Source organism: Myotis nattereri (genome assembly GCF_964212035.1).
Source record: "Myotis nattereri genome assembly, chromosome: 2".
Classification (NCBI taxonomy): Eukaryota; Metazoa; Chordata; class Mammalia; order Chiroptera; family Vespertilionidae; genus Myotis; species Myotis nattereri.
In genome coordinates, this window is record NC_138076.1 from 111,168,788 (window position 1) to 111,187,299 (window position 18,512).

General features: G+C 36.8%; 1 protein-coding gene across 1 annotated transcript in view; it reads left to right on the forward strand.

Moving 5' to 3' along the window:
- The window catches only part of RNF17 (ring finger protein 17), a gene marked incomplete at both ends in the record, with an annotated part of 152,520 nt that overhangs the window by 49,491 nt on the left and 84,517 nt on the right, over positions 1-18,512 (forward strand). The window contains 6 exons of the mRNA XM_081083577.1: positions 1,839-2,143; positions 4,464-4,622; positions 7,732-7,921; positions 8,737-8,905; positions 10,144-10,334; positions 11,749-11,890. Of these exons, the coding sequence (XP_080939703.1) occupies positions 1,839-2,143; positions 4,464-4,622; positions 7,732-7,921; positions 8,737-8,905; positions 10,144-10,334; positions 11,749-11,890 (1,156 nt within the window). The remainder of the gene's footprint in view (positions 1-1,838; positions 2,144-4,463; positions 4,623-7,731; positions 7,922-8,736; positions 8,906-10,143; positions 10,335-11,748; positions 11,891-18,512) is intronic.

The window sequence follows — 18,512 nt, forward strand, 5'->3', positions numbered from 1 at the left end:
GCCTGATCTTGCCCCCAACTGCCCTCCCCTGCAGGCCTGATCGCCCCTAACCACCTCTGCCTCGGCCCCACCACCATTGCTTTGTCCAGAAGGACGTCCGGAAGGTCTCCAGGAAGGTTTCCTGGTCTCATTAGCATATTACCCTTTTATTAGTATAGATGCTTCCTAAATGCTGATCTGTGACCAAGTTAAATCCATCATGGGTTAACTAAAATACAAGCTTTTGAGATCCAATCTTATCTTTTTGATAAAATTTCTATACTTATAAACTTCATGGCCTAAATCTGTGTAGCTAAATGAAGAAGATAGAAAAATACGCAGTAAATGGAATAAATAATCAGCTGTGAGTTAGTGAATAGTCATATTCAAAGCCTTACCCAAAGGATTCAGACTAATGGTGATTTCTAGACAAGGTAGAGGTTTCTAACAATTTGCTTAGGATCATACCCTTCACTGTTTCCTACACTTTATTTTTTTTCTTATTTATTGTCTAAAATTTTACATATGTCTTCTTTTTCCCCAATTGACCCCCTTCCCACCCTCCCAGCCATTCCCACCCCGGGCAAGCCCCCACTACCCCAGTGTCTATGTCCATTGGTCATGCTAGTATGCATGCATACAAGTCCTTTGGGTGCTCTCTCACCCCCCTCCCCTGCCATTTGTCTCTGGATCTATTCAAATTATGTTGATCATTATATCCCACATATGAGTGAGATCATGTGATATTTATCTTTCTCCGACTGGCTTATTTCATTTAGCATAATGCTCTCCAGTTCCATCCATGCTGTTGTAAATGGTAAAAGTTCCTTTGTTTTTACTATTATAGCGGCATAGTATTCCATTGTGTAGATGTACGACAGTTTTTTATTTTTTTTATTAAATATATTTTATTGATTTTTTACGGAGAGGGAGAGGGATAGAGAGCCAGAAACATCGATGAGAGAGAAACATCGATCAGCTGCCTCCTGCACGCCCCCCACTGGGGATGTGCCCGCAACCAAGGTACATGCCCTTGACCGGAATCGAACCTGGGACCCTTCAGTCCGCAGGCTGACGCTCTATCCACTGAGCCAAACCGGTTAGGGCAGATATACGACAGTTTTTTAATCCACTCATCTGCTGATGGGCACTTAGGCTGTTTCCAAATCTTAGCTATTGTAAATTGTGCTGCTATGAACATAGGGGTGCATATATGCTTTCTGATGGGTGTTTCTGGTTTCTTGGGATATAGTTCTAGAAATGGGATTACTGGGTCAAATGGGAGTTCCATTTTTAACTTTTGTGGAAGACAGTGTGTAGTTTCCTACACTTTATTTTTAAGCCAGTGAATTAAAAGAAGAAATACTCTTAACATAATTTAAAACCAAACACCTAAGCAAAAGCAAAATGACTTCTTTTGAAAACGTATATCCACTGCTCTTTTAGGATCAGATCATTGTGGTGTGACTATCAAGCCCTTTCTTCAGCGTCCCATTGATTACACTTCTTGTTGCTCTTTTCCAACCCTGGGATGGGAATGGGCCATAGTTTGTTTTTGTTTTGTTTTGTTTGTTTTTTGGGGGGTGGGTGGGGGGGTGGGTTGGTAATAGAAATGTTCTAAATTTAGATTGTGGTGATGGTTGCACAACTCTGTGAATTTAGTAAAATTTAATGAATTTTCTTTTGTGTCAATTATATTGCAAGAAAGCTGTTTAAAAGTGTCCTGAGCACCTGTGTAACTTTACCCCTTTGTGTGTGTCACAAGTGTTAACTGTCCTATGGAAAGGAAATGGCTTGAGGGTGGACATAGAGACTTTATTAAGTGATCTAAAGTAGATGTATACTTCTGTTTTCAACAGATACCCCCAAGAAAATGAAATTGGCCAGAATCTTGAAAAGAAATATAATCACGAAAAGAAATTTTCTTGTCGTGATACATTCCCATCGCCAGCAAAGAAAAAGGTTGACATGCCTGTCCTAACTAATGAACCTCTACCACCTCCTTTGCAACCCAAAACTGATGATGTGCATTTGGAAGCAAAAAACTTTCAGCCACAGAAAGAGGTTGTTGCAACAACATCTCCTAAAGGAATTGCTGCTCTACCCCAGATGGGATCTAGCCCTGATGTGATCATTGAAGAAATTATTGAAGAAAACCTGGAAAGTGAGTGACAGTACAAAAGCAAGGAAAAAATAGATCGTGTCTGTAATTAGAAACAAAGTTAGTACCTTTTGTCCCTGTGCTTCACAGAAAGGAATTGCTATTAGCTTACACTGCTCCCCTACCATCACGTTTTCTAAAGTAGGATAATTTTTATTTTTAGTGCAGTAATATAGGTAAACTCAGATATAAATTTGATATTTGATTTAAGTAGGGCATTTGACTATTTAATGTTCCACATATAAACCTTGTATAAAAGATGAAAATATAAATGAAATTTATAGAAACAATCTCATGACTTTGTCCTTAAATTTAAGAACAGACTTTCTTAAATCTTAGATATAATCTGTTCTAAAAATGAACTATCATGAATGTGATAGGATCTCTTTTGTAACATTTAAATTTATCGTAATGATTTGATTAAATTTCCAGTGTTGGTGTTCTCACCACTAACATGACAGTAAGATACTACTGTGTGTAGTTACACTCCCAGTCTTCTTGAGGATCATTTTTAAGACCCACTTGATTCTTTTCCACACACATTAGTTTCACTGATGGACTCTCCAGAATGACACTTGCATACAGAAAAAAGACATAAAGGACATGCTGCTTTCTCAGTTCTAACGTATAATCATCTCTGATACCTCAGTGAGTTAAGAAGCCTCTCATGACATTATCTACTGATGCAAGGAGTCTTGCCTTTCCAGTATTTGGTCCATTCAGGTACAGCTTTTTAAACAATAGTATACCATTGTCAACTTAAAATTAGTATAATTGCCTTTATTTTCTCTTTTGATGAAGCATGCCTCACTGATGATCTAATGGGGACACCTAGCTATCCAAACAAGCTTCTTCAGAAAAAATCATCTCCTTTTGGGTCAAAAGCAGGTACTTTAACAACTCTGAACTTGATGTTGTGGAGTTTACTGTATGTATAGTAATTCTTATGTAGTGTGAGGCCATGAGTAAAATGAATTTTAATGATAACTAAAACTTACTTTTCAATGTTAAAAGTTTTGGTGGTTATTGGCAAACATGTTTCTGAAATATATCATATTTCTCTAGCTGTCTTCCCAGTTACACATATCCCTTTACCCCATCCTCAATATAGCTATATTTTGTGATTTGTATTAGATAACGATCCATTATTGGGTATCTCTAATTCCAGTCCTCCTAGAGGTTGTTTTTTAAACATTTTTACTAGATAAAACATCGACATTTTTCAAAAATTAAATATATGTATTCAAATACCCTGTGAAACTTTTCTTCGAACCCATTCCATCCTGTTCATCTCTCCCTTTCAGAGTATCTTTATGCATATACAAACAGATATACACATATTATTTTTCTAACTCTATTTTTTTGTGTTTTTTTTACACAAAGCAAAGCATACCTATTAATACCTATAAGAAAGGAATTAAAACAGAATGGTGTTCTTAACATTATACTCCAGAGATCTTATCAGTAGCAACATTTGGCTTAATTACTGTTATATACAAGAAATCCCTCACTGTCTTTTACTCTGCCACATCCCTGCCTCCATCAAAACACACTCATCTTCCCCTAAATCAGTGGTTCTCAGCCTTCCTAATGCCGCGACCCTTTAGTACAGTTCCTCATGTTGTGGTGACTCCCAACCATAAAATTATTTTCGTTGCTACTTCATAGCGATAATTTTGCTACTGTTATGACTCGTAATGTAAATATCTGATATGCAGGATGTATTTAGGCAACCCCTGTGAAATGGTCGTTCGACCCCCAAAGGGTCGCGACCCACAGGTTGAGAACCGCTGCAAATGTTGCTCAATATGTTGACTTTGCCCAGACATTTTTTTTCACCCCATTCTAGCCTGATAAGATTTTGGATTCAGAGGGGTTATGAACTAATTATTAGTTCTTTGGGTATAGTATAGATTAAACAGGGCTTGGGAGGCTAAAGTGGAAACCTAATCATTATCAATGGGGTTCTAAGTTCCAAATATGTTCATAAATAAATTCTGAAGTTTTGTTGTAATAAAAAGGAGTTAAAACATACAACTGACATTAGAATCTACCAGGTGAACTGCAATTCTGCTTACTTAACATTTTTACAAGTAAAATATTTGCAGTTCAGATAGATAAAGAATTATTTGTCAAAGGTGTGAATATTTGTTTTAGCTGTCTAATTACTATTTTGGGTTTGGACTCTTGTGGGACCCAAGTGTTCTAGAATTTGCAGTGCCACAAAGCACTTATTATTTGTTTAGAGGATATTGCATTCAGTTTTTGTGAATTATTTTCCTAACTTATGGTTTATTAATGTGGTTTGAATGTTCTTATCCAGGTTCTCCAGAGCTAGTTTTTGTAAGTCATGTAATACATCCTTGCCACTTCTATATTCGGAAGTATTCACAAATAAATGATGCAACAGTATTGGAAAAGATGGTCAATCAGTTTTGCAATAAGAGTTTACACCTTGATCCGTCAGACATTTTGGAGCTAGGTAATGAAATATTACTCCAAGTTAAAATGTCAGGTTTATGTAAATATAATATTTGGCCAGCCCAGATAAATGTGTAATATAGATTTGTACTCAAAGCATGAAAGTTTTGGAATTATTTAACATAAGTTGTGTCCTGACGGGTTTGGCTCAGTGGATAGAGCGTCGGCCTGCAGACTGAAGGGTCCCAGGTTTGATTCCAGTCAAAGGCATGTATCTTGGTTGCGGGCACATCCCAGTAGGGGGCATGCAGGAGGCAGCTGATTGATGTTTCTCTCTTATCGATGTTTCTGACTCTCTATCCCTCTCCCATCCTCTCTGTGAAAAATAAATAAAATATATATTTTTTTAAAAATAAATAATATAAGTTAAATTTTGTTTAGGTAAGTTAGCTAAATATTAAAATTGACTGCTGAGTGAGATATACACAAAAACTCTGTTACGGAGCAAAATGAGTTTTGTTTAAATGATAAAACTCAGGGCAGGGCAGTTAAGTAGTTTGCCCCCTTGTCTCCAGGGGAAACTGTTCCTCTAAGATAATTCCTTGTAGTGTGATGACAGTCCCTTGACATCCACACGTGAATGTTGAGGATGTTATTGAATGCTTCATGAGATGCAGGAGAACAGCAGCATCCATTTCTTAGGACCTCATGGAGGTAGTTGGGAAACTTCATTGTTCTATCCTAATTCTAAGGGTATGTGTAATTTGCCATAATTAAGCTTTCCTTACAAATATTTTCCTGCCCTAGCTGGTTTGGCTCAGTGGATAGAGCATTGGCCTGGGGACTGAAGGGTCCCAGGTTCAACTCTGGTCAAGGGCATATGCCCGGGTTGCGGGCTTGATCCTCACTAGGGACATGCAGGAAGCAGCCAATCAATGATTCTCTCTCATCATTGATGTTTCTATCTATCTGTCTCTCTGTCCCCCCTTCCTCTCTGAAATCAATAAAGATATATTTTAAAAAAACAAATATTTTCCTTATAATTTGATTTCACTCTGTAATAAGAGAAAGCTATGATTTGCTTGACTTAGTATTATCTGTTTAGCCTTATATAGTAGTTCTTTAAAAGTGTAATTAACTCCCAGCTCATCTTTGTAGCTTAACAATATTAGAAGCCTAGGATTATCATACACTTTTGACAAAAATTAATTTTAAAACAAAAAATAACAAATTATGAGTATCTAAGAGGAGGGAAGTATAGTATGAAACTTAATTTTTATAGTGCAAATAATTCTCCAAAATTTAGTATGTGCACAAAAGACCTCAGCTTCCATTCAGAAAATGTTCTAAGAAAGCCAAAAAGCCATCCTTTGTTTTAAGAATAATTATCATTTCAAGGTAAGTACACATGATTTAAATACTCATTTATATTTTGAGAAGGGGAGTAATGTGATATGATACTTTAGAAGGCTGTTCCCTTTTCCTACCTGTTCTTCATTATATATAACAACAAATGGCTTTTAACAGGGTTTTTTTCTTATCTGTTGCAAGAAAGAATGGTTTAATATATGTAGCTTAAAACTAAGAATATTGGTTATGTGGTATATAAACATAAGAGAAGGTCCACAACAATCTGAAGGCCAAACAAATGTTTTGGTAGAGCTTAAAATTTTAAAGGGCCACCTTGATGTGCCTCTCAACTATCCTGTTTTTATTAGAGGGGATTATTCAACAGCCCTCTGTATATAATCAGTGATCAAGTACTACCAAATTTTTCTGTGATGCATAACTTAGTTTTTAAGAGAATGGGCTCTGAGTTTACTTGCATTCTCCTCCTACCTCTTCTAAGTAGCCATGTGGCTTGGGCTAGCTTTTCAACCTCTTTGCCTGGTTTCCTCATCTATGTGATGGAAGTACCATCTCCACAGGTTTGTTGAGGGAATAAGTGAGTTCAAACATAAAATACTAAGAACATTGCTGAGCTCATAGTAAGCATTCAAATTCAGGTCTCTTTCTTTCTTGCTCTCTGCCCTCCCAGTTATTAATTTGTAATTCATCTGATCTCTCTGCTATTAGGTCCTTGATTCATCTTCCCCTTCTCTCAGTTCCACTGTGTATTAATTTAATTTTGGCATTTCACACTCTGCCTTTCATTGTTTCTTTATTCTCCCGATAACCAAGAGAAGGTAATTGATTCTTTTTTATGTTACCAAAATATTTTACAGATTTCAGTATGTGTATATCTGTACATACATGTGTGTACATGCACAAGGGTAGAAGGTCTTTATTGTTATAAGTACAATGTATTAGAGTCATTTATTTGCCCGTGTTTCATGAGTGTCTTCTTTTGTTGTGGTTGCTAATCCTCACCCGAGGATATTTTCTTCCATTGCTTTTCAGAGAGAGTGTGGAAGGGAAGGGGGAGGGGAGGGGAGGGAGAGAAAAAGAAACATCACTGTTAGAGAGACACATCAGTTGCCTTCAACACACACCCCGACCAACTGGGGGCAGGGAGCAAACCCGAAACACAGGTATGTGTCCTTGACCGGAAATCGTATTTGAGACTCTTTGGTGCGTGCTAACGCTCTAACCACTTAACAACATTAGACAGGGCCTTTCTTGAGTGTCTTGATGGCAGCATGCTCTCATTCATCTTTGTTATAGTTCATGAAACATAGGTCCTTAAAAAGTGCTGAGTATTTTTTGTTTTTATCTCCCCATTTAGTTCAAAAGATTCTGTATAATAGAAACTGTCATATTATACCAGTGATGACGAACCTTTTGAGCTCGACGTGTCAGCATTTTGAAAAACCCTAACTTAACTCTGGTGCCATGTCATATATAGAAATTTTTTGATATTTGCAACCATAGTAAAACAAAGACTTATTTTTGACATTTATTTTATATATTTAAATGCCATTTAACGAAGAAAAATCAACCAAAAAAATGAGTTCGCTTGTCACCTCTGACACACGTGTCATAGGTTCGCCATCACTGTACTATACTACCTTCACCCTTCTCATAGCTCTTGACACAGTACTATAGTATGAGTAGATAAGTTAATTAAGACTTCTTAGTAGTTGAACTAATGTACACATTTGTAAATTAGAGCTTAGTAGGTATTCTTTCTCCCTTAACATTGATAATGATTTGTCTCCCTCATTATTTAGGTGCAACAGTATTTGTCAGCAGTATTGGAAATGGAATGTGGTGTCGAGGAATTATCACTGAATTAATTCCAATAGAAAATGAAAACATTAGAAAACATTGTAGTGCAACTAAATTTTCAGTCAGTGAAGTTGCACTAATACAGATATTCATGGTGGATTTTGGAAATTCTGAAGTCCTAATTGTTGCAGGGTATGATACTTTATAATTATTGTGTGTTCCTGGCCTGCTTGGAAACATTTGTGATTGGGGAGAGGGTCGACACTAAAGAATAAAGGAAATTGGGAAAGGGTAGAGAGGAATAATTTATATTTCTTCATTTTCAAGGCATATACTTTCTAAGTTTCCTCTATAATTTATCTTACTAACTAAATTAGTACAGTATTATCATTTATCAGTGTTACTGGATGGGAAACTTGGAAAAGGAGCTTTTTGATGTATCCAAACTTAAGTACTCTTCTTTGGTGCTTCAAAGCAGGGGAATTATGCATAAAAATAGTTCCTTTTTAGCTGCAAAATGATTGTGAGCAAAAATTTTAATCAGTTTTCTATAATTTTATTAATGCATGTTAAAGTGGTATAGTGTCTAGCTCATTCTAGATATTCAAAAATGTTTTTTCCCTCAGTGTTCTAGGAAAATTAAACAAACTGAAAGTCTGTAGTAAGGAACAGTATTAACTACTGCATGATCACTAGTTACTTAATGGTCATAGCTTTATAAATAAATAGATTTCTCCTCGGGGGCATCGTTATCCCCTTAAGTTTAAGTAGATATATGAAAGACAATTCAGGTAAAGGCAACTGAGAGTTAATTATATAGGTAGCAACAGTGTCTGTACTTAAAAGCCAGATTAAATCTACATTGTAAGGAAGTATGAACTAGAATATAACTTTCTAGAAGATTTAACCTAAGGAGAGTATCCTTAGAAATGCATAACTTTTACGGGGGAAAGCAAGTTTGGGTTTGAAGCATTATTTTCAAAAAATGTTACCGGAATTCTTCCTAGAGTTGGTGATACCCATGTGAAATCAGAACACATTGCTGAGCAACATATAGTACTAAGTGACTTATGTCTGGTCCTAAGGAAGTCTGAACCATATATTGAAGGGCTGCTGAAAGACTTCCAGCCATTAGCACAGCCATGCTCATTGAAGGACATTGTTCCACAGAATTCAGTAAGTAAAACTGACTAAAGTATTCCAGTTTTAGCTAGGTATTGCCAGTCAGATTGCTGAGTGTAGGTTTAAGACACCAATTCTAATAAATACATTTTACATAATAATCTGATAGTGCCAATGAAAAAGGAGACGAACTTCACTTTCCACAACTGGAAATGTTCTTAGTGGGAAATTGAGTGGAATAAGCATATATGAACATAGTGATAGGTGAAATATCCAAGTAAACCACTAAGTTTTGGAGTCAAATAAGTGTGGAGAGATAAAATATGTGGTGGTTTGTATTTCTGTACATTTCTTCACTGTTTCCATGGCACTTTGTTCATTACTCTATATATTGCATTCTGCTTTGTATTATTTATTAATATCTGCATATTCCCCAGCAACATTGCAAACTCCTAGGAGATAAGGATGCATGTCAGGTTGTTATATTATTATGAAAGAAGTCTGTGTCTTTGCTCATCATTGTACTCCAGGCATGTAACAGATCATAACACATAGTAGACATTTAGCAGATATTTGAAAGAATGAATAAAAAACTAGGAGGAAACATAAAAATAATAGGCTGGTGTTTTCCTCAGAGTGGTAAAATTGTTCTTTTTTAAGTCTTTTATTCTGAGTAGGCTTTACCTTTATGCTCATAAAATCTTAGGAAAATGTTTTAATTTTTTTTTCAAGGAATGTGTACTTTTGATCCTTAAAATTTACTTTACGTTTAGCTACTTAAAATTTCAAAAATCAACTTAAAAAACCTTTTTCCAATGGGTGAATATTTTTCTTTATTATTTAAGTAGTGTATACTTCACATATTGCTAGTAATGAGAACTAAGGTAACTGATGATTAGAAATACCTTGATTCTATTGCATGGCTTTCATTATACTTCAAAAATTGTCTTTTGAATTTTCTTCATTTAAGTGGAAAATTCATATATAATACTGGGTTTTTTTGAAATATTTATAATCTTCATACTAATATTCAGACATGAAACTAAGTCCTGAAGTGCAGTAGCTATGGAACCTTGAGACAATATTTATAAATCAAAGTATGACCCACACTCCATGCATCCCTAAGACTGTCCTTAGGTTTGTGGCCCCAGCTACTACTTAATATCTGTGGTTGGCTCAGTGCCTCTGCTCAGATTTTCAGACTTTGGTTGGTTTAAAGCTAAATTCAGAATATTTTAACATTAGAGCTAATTATAATTATGAAGTACATTATAATTTAACTTTTTACACAGAATGAAGCTTGGGGAGAAGAAGCTAAAGTAGAATTTTTGAAAATGGTAAATAACAAGGCTGTTTTAATGAAAGTTTTTAGAGAAGAAGATGGTGTGCTTATTGTAGATCTGCAAAAACCACCAACAAATAAAATAAGCAGTGATATGCCTGTGTCTCTTAGAGATGCATTAGTATTTATGGAACTGGCCAGGTAAGTAATTTATTAAACCTTAAATATTTTTTGAGATAATAGCTATAAATTGGAATAGCAGATTTTACCTTTAAAACTATGGGCCCAAAGTAAACTCAACATACTCTGTAAGACAGCGGTTCTCAACCTGTGGGTCGCAACCCCTTTGGGGGTCGAATGACCCTTTCATAGGGGTTGCCTAAGACCATCAGAAAACACATATATAATTACATATTGTTTTTGTGATTAATCACTATGCTTTAATTATGTTCAATTTGTAACAATGAAAATACATCCTGCATATCAGATATTTACATTACGATTCATAACAGTAGCAAAATTACAGTTATGAAGTAGCAACGAAAATAATTTTATGGTTGGGGGTCACCACAACATGAGGAACTGTATTAAAGGGTCGTGGCATTAGGAAGGTTGAGAACCACTGCTGTAAGAGGTAAAAATATTGCTGTCAAGTTTTCTAATTACAAATTGTGAAAACTACATTCAGATCATTTGATTTATGGAAATAGAGAAAGTCAGGTACCTCAAAGTAGAAACTATTTGTAGTCACTGAACATTTTTTATACTCTTGATAAGATCACAAGCAACTACACTAGGATTTCAAGAATTGTAGTTTGACAGTTCCTTACTTCAATATTCTAACCACTCAGTATTTAATATATGGCTCTAGAATGGGTACTATAACTTCCTTTCCTTCTTCATCTCTGATGAACCAAGATGACCAAGTTACCACAGAGATAGTGGAAGATACTTTCTGTCCTGAGTGATTATACAACTCTAGAAGTGAACCAAGTCGGTTCCATTCTGAAAAAATAAGAGTAGAGTCTGGGAGCCAGAAGGAGGAGACATGGAGAGCACACAACTGTCCTCATTGACTGCTACCACAGAGTGGTTACCAGTTCAATGAGTAGAGCTTACAGATCCAGCTCGAAAATGCTCCAACACCAATTTGAAGGTTAATTATTGAGTTTTGAGACTTGACTTTTTTTTTTAATCCCCACCAAAGGATATTTTTTCCATTGATCTGTAGAGAAAGTGGAATAGCGATGGGCAGGGAAAGGAGAGGTGAGAGAGGCACATCAGTTGATTGCCTGCCTCCCGACCAGGGAAGAGATCAAATCTGCAACCCAGGTATGTGCCCTTGACTGGGAATCGAACCCGCAACCCTTTGGTGTGTGATCCAACATTCTAACCACTGACCAACACTGGCCAGGGTTTGACATCTTATTTAACCTGGTTTGATAATCCGAGACAATACCAAGAAGTGTTACAAGTTAGAAGAGAGCAATTGGAAAGGGAATATTCTTGGTAGATAAATCAATATATGTGCAAGTCCTTTCTTCAGATCAAGTAACTGAGAAGAGACTTCAAGAAAATGGCTCCTGCTTATGTTTTTAATTATTCTTTTAATTAGGTTTAGATCGCACTCACCAAGAAGTCTTTCTGAAAAAAATATGATTTTACACTATCATCCACCTATTTTACCTAAAGAAATGACAGATGTTTCAGTTATGGTTTGTCATATAAATAGTCCTACCGATTTCTATCTTCAGTTGGTAAGTATATAATGTTCCTTTGAGACAAAATATGTTTGCAAATTTTAAGTAGAAATGTATAACAGAAATGAGTGCATAGTGTGAATTTTAGAGCAAATAAAATGTTATGAACCTACTATAAATTTAAGTTTCTTTGTGGCTGCAACTTTGGATAACAAATGCATGTGACTTAGTAAATTAAAGGAGAAAATTAGTGATATGTGGAGGAAAGAGACAGTAAAGGATGTATAATGTATAAATTTTTCTTGCTACCATCTGAAATCTACATTTGACCCTTGAACAACATGAAATGCTTACCCTCAACCCTCCTCCATGCAATAAAAAATCCGTGTATAACTTGACTCTCCCAAAACTCTATTAATAAAAAACCTACTGTTAATCAGAAACCTTACCAATAACATAGCCAGTTACCATATTTTGTATGTTTTGTGTGTTATATACTGTATTCTTATAATAAAATAAGCTAGAAAAAATAAAATGTTATTAAGAAAGTCATAAGGGCCGAAACCGGTTTGGCTCAGTGGATAGAGCGTCGGCCTGAGGACTGAAGGGTCCCAGGTTCGATTCCGGTCAGGGGCATGTACCTGGGTTGCGGGCATATCCCCAGTAGGGGATGTGCAGGAGGCAGCTGATCGATGTTTCTCTCTCATCAATGTTTCTAACTCTCTATCTCTCTCCCTTCCTCTCTGTAAAAAATCAATAAAATATATTAAAAAAAAAAAAGAAAGTCATAAGGAAGAGAAAATACATTTAACAATATTTATTGAAAAAAAATCCACATATAAGTGGATGCATGCAGTTCAAACCCATTTGTTCAAGAGTCAACTGTAGGAAAACACATAGAGCTGACAAATCAAAATAAAATGATAAAACCTGTTTCTGATCATGTATACCTGAAAATTTATGAATTAATATTAGGTAATTTTCAGAATTTGAACACCAAAATAGTTTCAGATTAAAGACATTTCATATTAAATTTTGGATGTGTGACTGGTGGGTTTAGGTAACTACCAACAATGAGTTCATTGTTATTGATCTCTTTACATCAGTGCTTTATATGCATTAACTCATTGTAAGTGCCCTAATGCTATGTGTGAATTAACTCATTAATCTTCACAACAACCCTATGAGAAAGATGCCATTATCTTCCTTTAGATGTGGAGCCTAACCAGAGGGATGAAGCGACTTGCCTTAGGTCACACAGCTACAAAGAATAGAGTCAGGATTGAACTGGGCAGTGCAGCTTCATTCAGAATTTGTCACCTCAAACATTTCACCACGCTATACCACCTCCCCATAGGAGTTGTGGAAATCTCCCTATATGGCACTAAGTAGAACTTACATGTATTTCTTCTGTTGAATTTTACTTAATGTCTTTAAATTGAGGTAAAACATATATAACAATATTTAGCAGTTTAAGTATATAGCTCAGTGCCATTAAGTATATTCCCTATGTTGTTGAGCCATTACCACCATTCCTCTCCAGAACTTCTTCATCTTCTCAAATAGAAGCTCCATTCCCATTAAACAGTAACTCCCCATTCCACTCCACCAGTGTCTAATAACCTGTTCTACTTTCTCTCTGTGAATTACCTATTCTAGATACCTATAAGTGGGAAACAAACACTAGTTTTCCTTTCGTGTGCCTTATTATACTTAGTATGTTGTTTCAATGTTGTAGCATGTATCAGAATTTCATTCCTTTTTATAGCTGACTAATATCCATTGTATATATATACCACTCTTGTTTATCCATCTGTTGATAAACACTTGGATTGTTTTAACCTTTTGGCTATTTTGAATAATGCTATTGTGAACATGGGTCTGTTTGAGTCTCTCCTAGGTAGATAACGAGGAGTCCAGTTGCTGGTTTACAGTATAATCTGTTTTAATTTTTTTCAATAATATTTTTGTATTAATTTCAGGTATACAGCACACTGGTTAGACAATCATGTACTTTTCAAAGTGGTTCCCCAATATATTCTAGTACCCACCTGGCACCATACATAATTTACATCCCTGTGACTATTTTGTAACTACCAATTTGTACTTCTTAATCTTTTCACCTTTTTCACTCTGTCCCCCAGCCCTGCTGCCCTCTGGTAATCATTAGTCTGTTCTCTGTATCTATGAATCTGAATCTAGTATTTTTTTTTTTCATTTATATAGTTTAGATTCCACATGTAAGTTAAATCATATGGTACTTGTCTTTCTCTGACTGATTTGCTTAACATAATACCGTCTAGGTCAGCGTTTCTCAACCTGTGGGTCGCGACCCCTTTGGCGGTCAAATGACCATTTCACAGGAGTCGCCTAAGACCATCCTGCATATCAGATATTTACATTACGATTCATAACAGTAGCAACATTACAGTTATGAAGTAGCAACGAAAATAATTTTATGGTTGGGTCACAACATGAGGAACTGTATTTAAAGGGTCATAAGGTTGAGAACCACTGCTCTAGGTCCATCCATGCAGTTGAAAATTGTAAGAGTACATTCTTTTTTATGGTCAAGTAATATTCCATTGTATATATGTATGACAGCTTTTTTATCCTCTGATCTATTGATGGGCACTTGGGTTGCTGCAGTGAACATAGGGGTGTACATATTCTTTCAAAATAGTGTTTTGGTTTCTTCAGCTATATACCGAGAAATGGGATTGCTGGGTCATAAGGTAGTTTGATTTTTAATTTTTAAAAAGTTAGAGAACCAAGATGGCAGCATAGGTTAACGCCGGAGTTTGCTGCTTTGAACAACTACTTCAAAAGTGAAACCAAAAAAACGGAAGGGACATCACCCAGAACCACAGGAACGCTGGCTGAGTGGAAGTCCTACAACTAGGAGGAAAGAGAAACGCATACGGACACTCAGAGGAGGCACAGTGCTGAAGTCAAATTCTGAGGTGCGGAGTGCGCGGGCTGTCGGCGGAGGGCGCGGTTGGCGTTTTCAATCGGGAGGGAGTCGCAGACTCTGAGCTCCAGATACAGGCGAGTCTTTAGGGACCCAGACTCAAATGGGAGAAGCGGGACTGTCTGGCTTCGGTCAGAGCGAGTGCAGCTTTCTCTCCGAGGTTTGCAGCCATTGCTGGGACTCAGAGAGGCAGAGCCCCTGGGGACAGGACTGAGAGCCGCCATAACTGCTCTGTCCGGCCCACCCTGTTGATCCTGTGCGACCGGCCCCGCCCAAGCCCTGCATAGAGGCATTTGCCGGATAGCCTCAGGCAAAGGCTAGATTAGCACCTCCCTAGAGGACAGAAGTTCTCTCACTGCTGACACAGCTGATTCTCATAGCCACTTGGCCTGGAGGTCAAACCCTCCCTGGAATTAGCTACAACAATCAAGATTTATCTATAAGACTGCGAACAAAGACCACTAGGGGGTGCACCAAGGAAGCATAACAAAATGCGGAGACAAAGAAACAGGACAAAATTGTCAATGGAAGATATAGAGTTCAGAACCACACTTTTAAGGTCTCTTAAGAACTCTCTAGAAGCCGCCGATAAATGTAGTGAGATCCTCAAGAAAACTAATGAGACTCTCGATGTTATGATAAAGAACCAACTAGAAATTAAGCATACACGGACTGAAATAACGAATATTATACAGACTCCCGACAGCAGACCAGAGGAGCGCAAGAATCAAGTCAATGATTTGAAATGCGAGGAAGCAAAAAACATCCAACCGGAAAAGCAAAATGAAAAAAGAATCCAAAAATGCAAGGATAGTGTAAGGAGCCTCTGGGACAGCTTCAAGCGTACCAACATCAGAATTATAGGGGTGCCAGAAGATGAGAGAGAGCAAGATATTAAAAACCGATTTGAAGAAATAATGACAGAAAACTTCCCCCACCTGGTGAAAGAAATGGACTTACAGGTCCAAGAAGCGCGGAGAACCCCAAACAAAAGGAATCCAAAGAGGACCACACCAAGACACATCATAATTAAAATGCCAAGAGCAAAAGATAAAGAGAGAATCTTAAAAACAGCAAGAGAAAGAAACTCAGTTACCTACAAGGGAATACCCATACGACTGTCAGCTGATTTCTCAACAGAAACTTTGCAGGCCAGAAGGGAGTGGCAAGAAATATTCAAAGTGATGATGAATAGCAAGAACCTACAACCAAGATTACTTTATCCAGCAAAGCTATCATTCAGAATTGAAGGTCAGATAAAGAGCTTCACAGATAAGGAAAAGCTAAAGGAGTTCATCACCACCAAACCAGGATTATATGAAATGCTGAAAGGTATCCTTTAAGAAGAGGAAGAGGAAGAAAAAGGTAAAGATACAAATTATGAACAACAAATATGCATCTATCAACAAGTGAATCTAAGAATCAAGTGAATAAATAATCTGATGAACAGAATGAACTGTTGATTATAATAGAATCAGGGACATAGAAAGGGAATGGACTGACTATTCTTGGGGGGGAAAGGGGTGTGGGAGATGCGGGAAGAGACTGGACAAAAATCGTGCACCTATGGATGAGGACAGTGGGTGGGGAGTGAGGGCGGAGGGTGGGGCAGGAACTGGGAGGAGGGGAGTTATGGGGGGGGGGGGCGGAAAGAGGAACAAATGTAATAATCTGAACAATAAAGATTTAATTAAAAAATAAATAAATAAAAAGTTAAACAGTATGGATCATCCATACTGTTTTCCATAATGGCTGCACCAGTCTGAATTCCCACCTATAACAGCGCACAAAGGTTCCCTTTTTTCCACATCCTCGCTAACACTTGTTTGTTGGTTTATGGATGATAGCCATTCTAACAGATATGAGGTGATATCTCATTGTGCTTTTAATTTGCATTTCTCTGATGATTAGTGATATTGAACATCTTTTCATATGTCGGCCATCTGTTTGTCCTCTTTGAAGAAGTTGTCTATTCAGGTCCTCTGCCAACTTTTAAATAGGATTGTTTTGTTACAGAGAACCAGAATAAATCAAGCAATGCTCAGAGAGTTTGGAGTCACACTTTATTCACCGTGGTGGGCTTAGAGAAAATGAATTCAAATTCTAAGCAGAGCTACAAGCATAACTTCCCTTTTTATTAAAGAGCCAGCCCTATGTGTGCTTAGTGGTTATCTCACTGGTGGCCTTGGAAACTATACAGTTCTATCCAATTAAAAAATACACCTTGCATGGCATTGAGAGTATGGGCATATCTAGTCTCTGGCTTACAAGGTCAGACAGCTAAGTTTATCTTCCTCATTATTCAAGCAGGCTAGAAAGCAAAGTTATTTTTTTAGAATAAGAGGCCGTCTAAAGAATAGCAGAGAATTCCAAACAGTAGTTTTACAAAATAGGGGTTAGCCTTCTCAGTTTGGGGGTTTTTTTGGTGTTGGGTTGTATGAGTCCTTTATAGATTTTGGATATTAACCCTTTATCAGATGTGCCATTGGCGAATATGTTCTCCCATTCAGTAGGCGGTCTTTTTGTTTTGTTGATAGTATCCTTTACTGTGCAAAAACTTTTTAGTTTGATGTAGTTTCATTTGTTTTGTTTTTTCTTTTGCTTCCCTTGGTCAAGGAGATATATCAGAAAAATATTGCTAAGAGAAATGTCAAGAGATTATACTGCCTGTGTTTCCTTTTAGGAGTCTCGTGACTTCGAGTCTTTAAGTCTTTCATCCATTTTGAGTTTAATCTTATATATGTTGTTAGAAGTGGCCTAGTTTAATTAAACACCTAGTTTAAATTTTTTTTCATATGCCTGTTCAATTGTCCCAACACCATTTATTTAGTAGACTGTCTTTACCCCATTGTATTTTCTTGACTTCCTTTGTCAAATACTAACTGACCATCTAGGTATGGGTTTATTTTTGAGTTCTCTGTTCTATTCCATTAATCTATGTGTCTGTTTTTATGCCGGTATCATGATGTTTTGATTACTAGAGCCTTGTAGTATAGTTTGATATTAGGTAGCTTTATACCTCCAACTTTGTTCCTCTTTATTAAGATTGCTGAGGCTATTCAGGATCTTTTGTGGTTCCATATAAATTTTTGTATTATTTGTTCTAGTTCTGTTGGTATTTTGATAGGAATTGCGTTGAATCTATAGATTGTTTTAGGTAAAATGGACATTTAAAAAAATATATTTTTATTGATTTTAGAGAGAAGAAGTGAGAAGAATAGAGAGATAGAAACATTTGTGGGAGAGAAACATCAATTAGCTGCCTCCTGCATTCCCCCCACTGGGGATGAGCCCACAACCCAGGCATATGCTCTGACTGATAATTGACCCATAACCTCCTGGTCCATGGACTGACACTCCACCACTGAGCCACACTGGCCAGGCTGGACATTTTAATGATGTTAATTTTTTATATCCATGAACATGGTATATGCTCCACTTATTTGTATACTCTTCAGTTTCTTCCTTTAGTTTATAAATTTGAAAGTACTGGCTTTTTACCTCCTTGATTAAATTAACACCTAGGTATTTTTAAATTTATTAAATTTATTGGGGTGACATTGGTTAATAGGATCAGATAGGTTTCAAGTGTACATTCTGTGTATTGCACTGTGTGCTCACCACCTAAAGTCAAACCATCTTCCCGTCATCATATATTAGGCCCCCCCAATCCCCTTCCTTCTGGCAACCACCACACTGCTGTTTGTG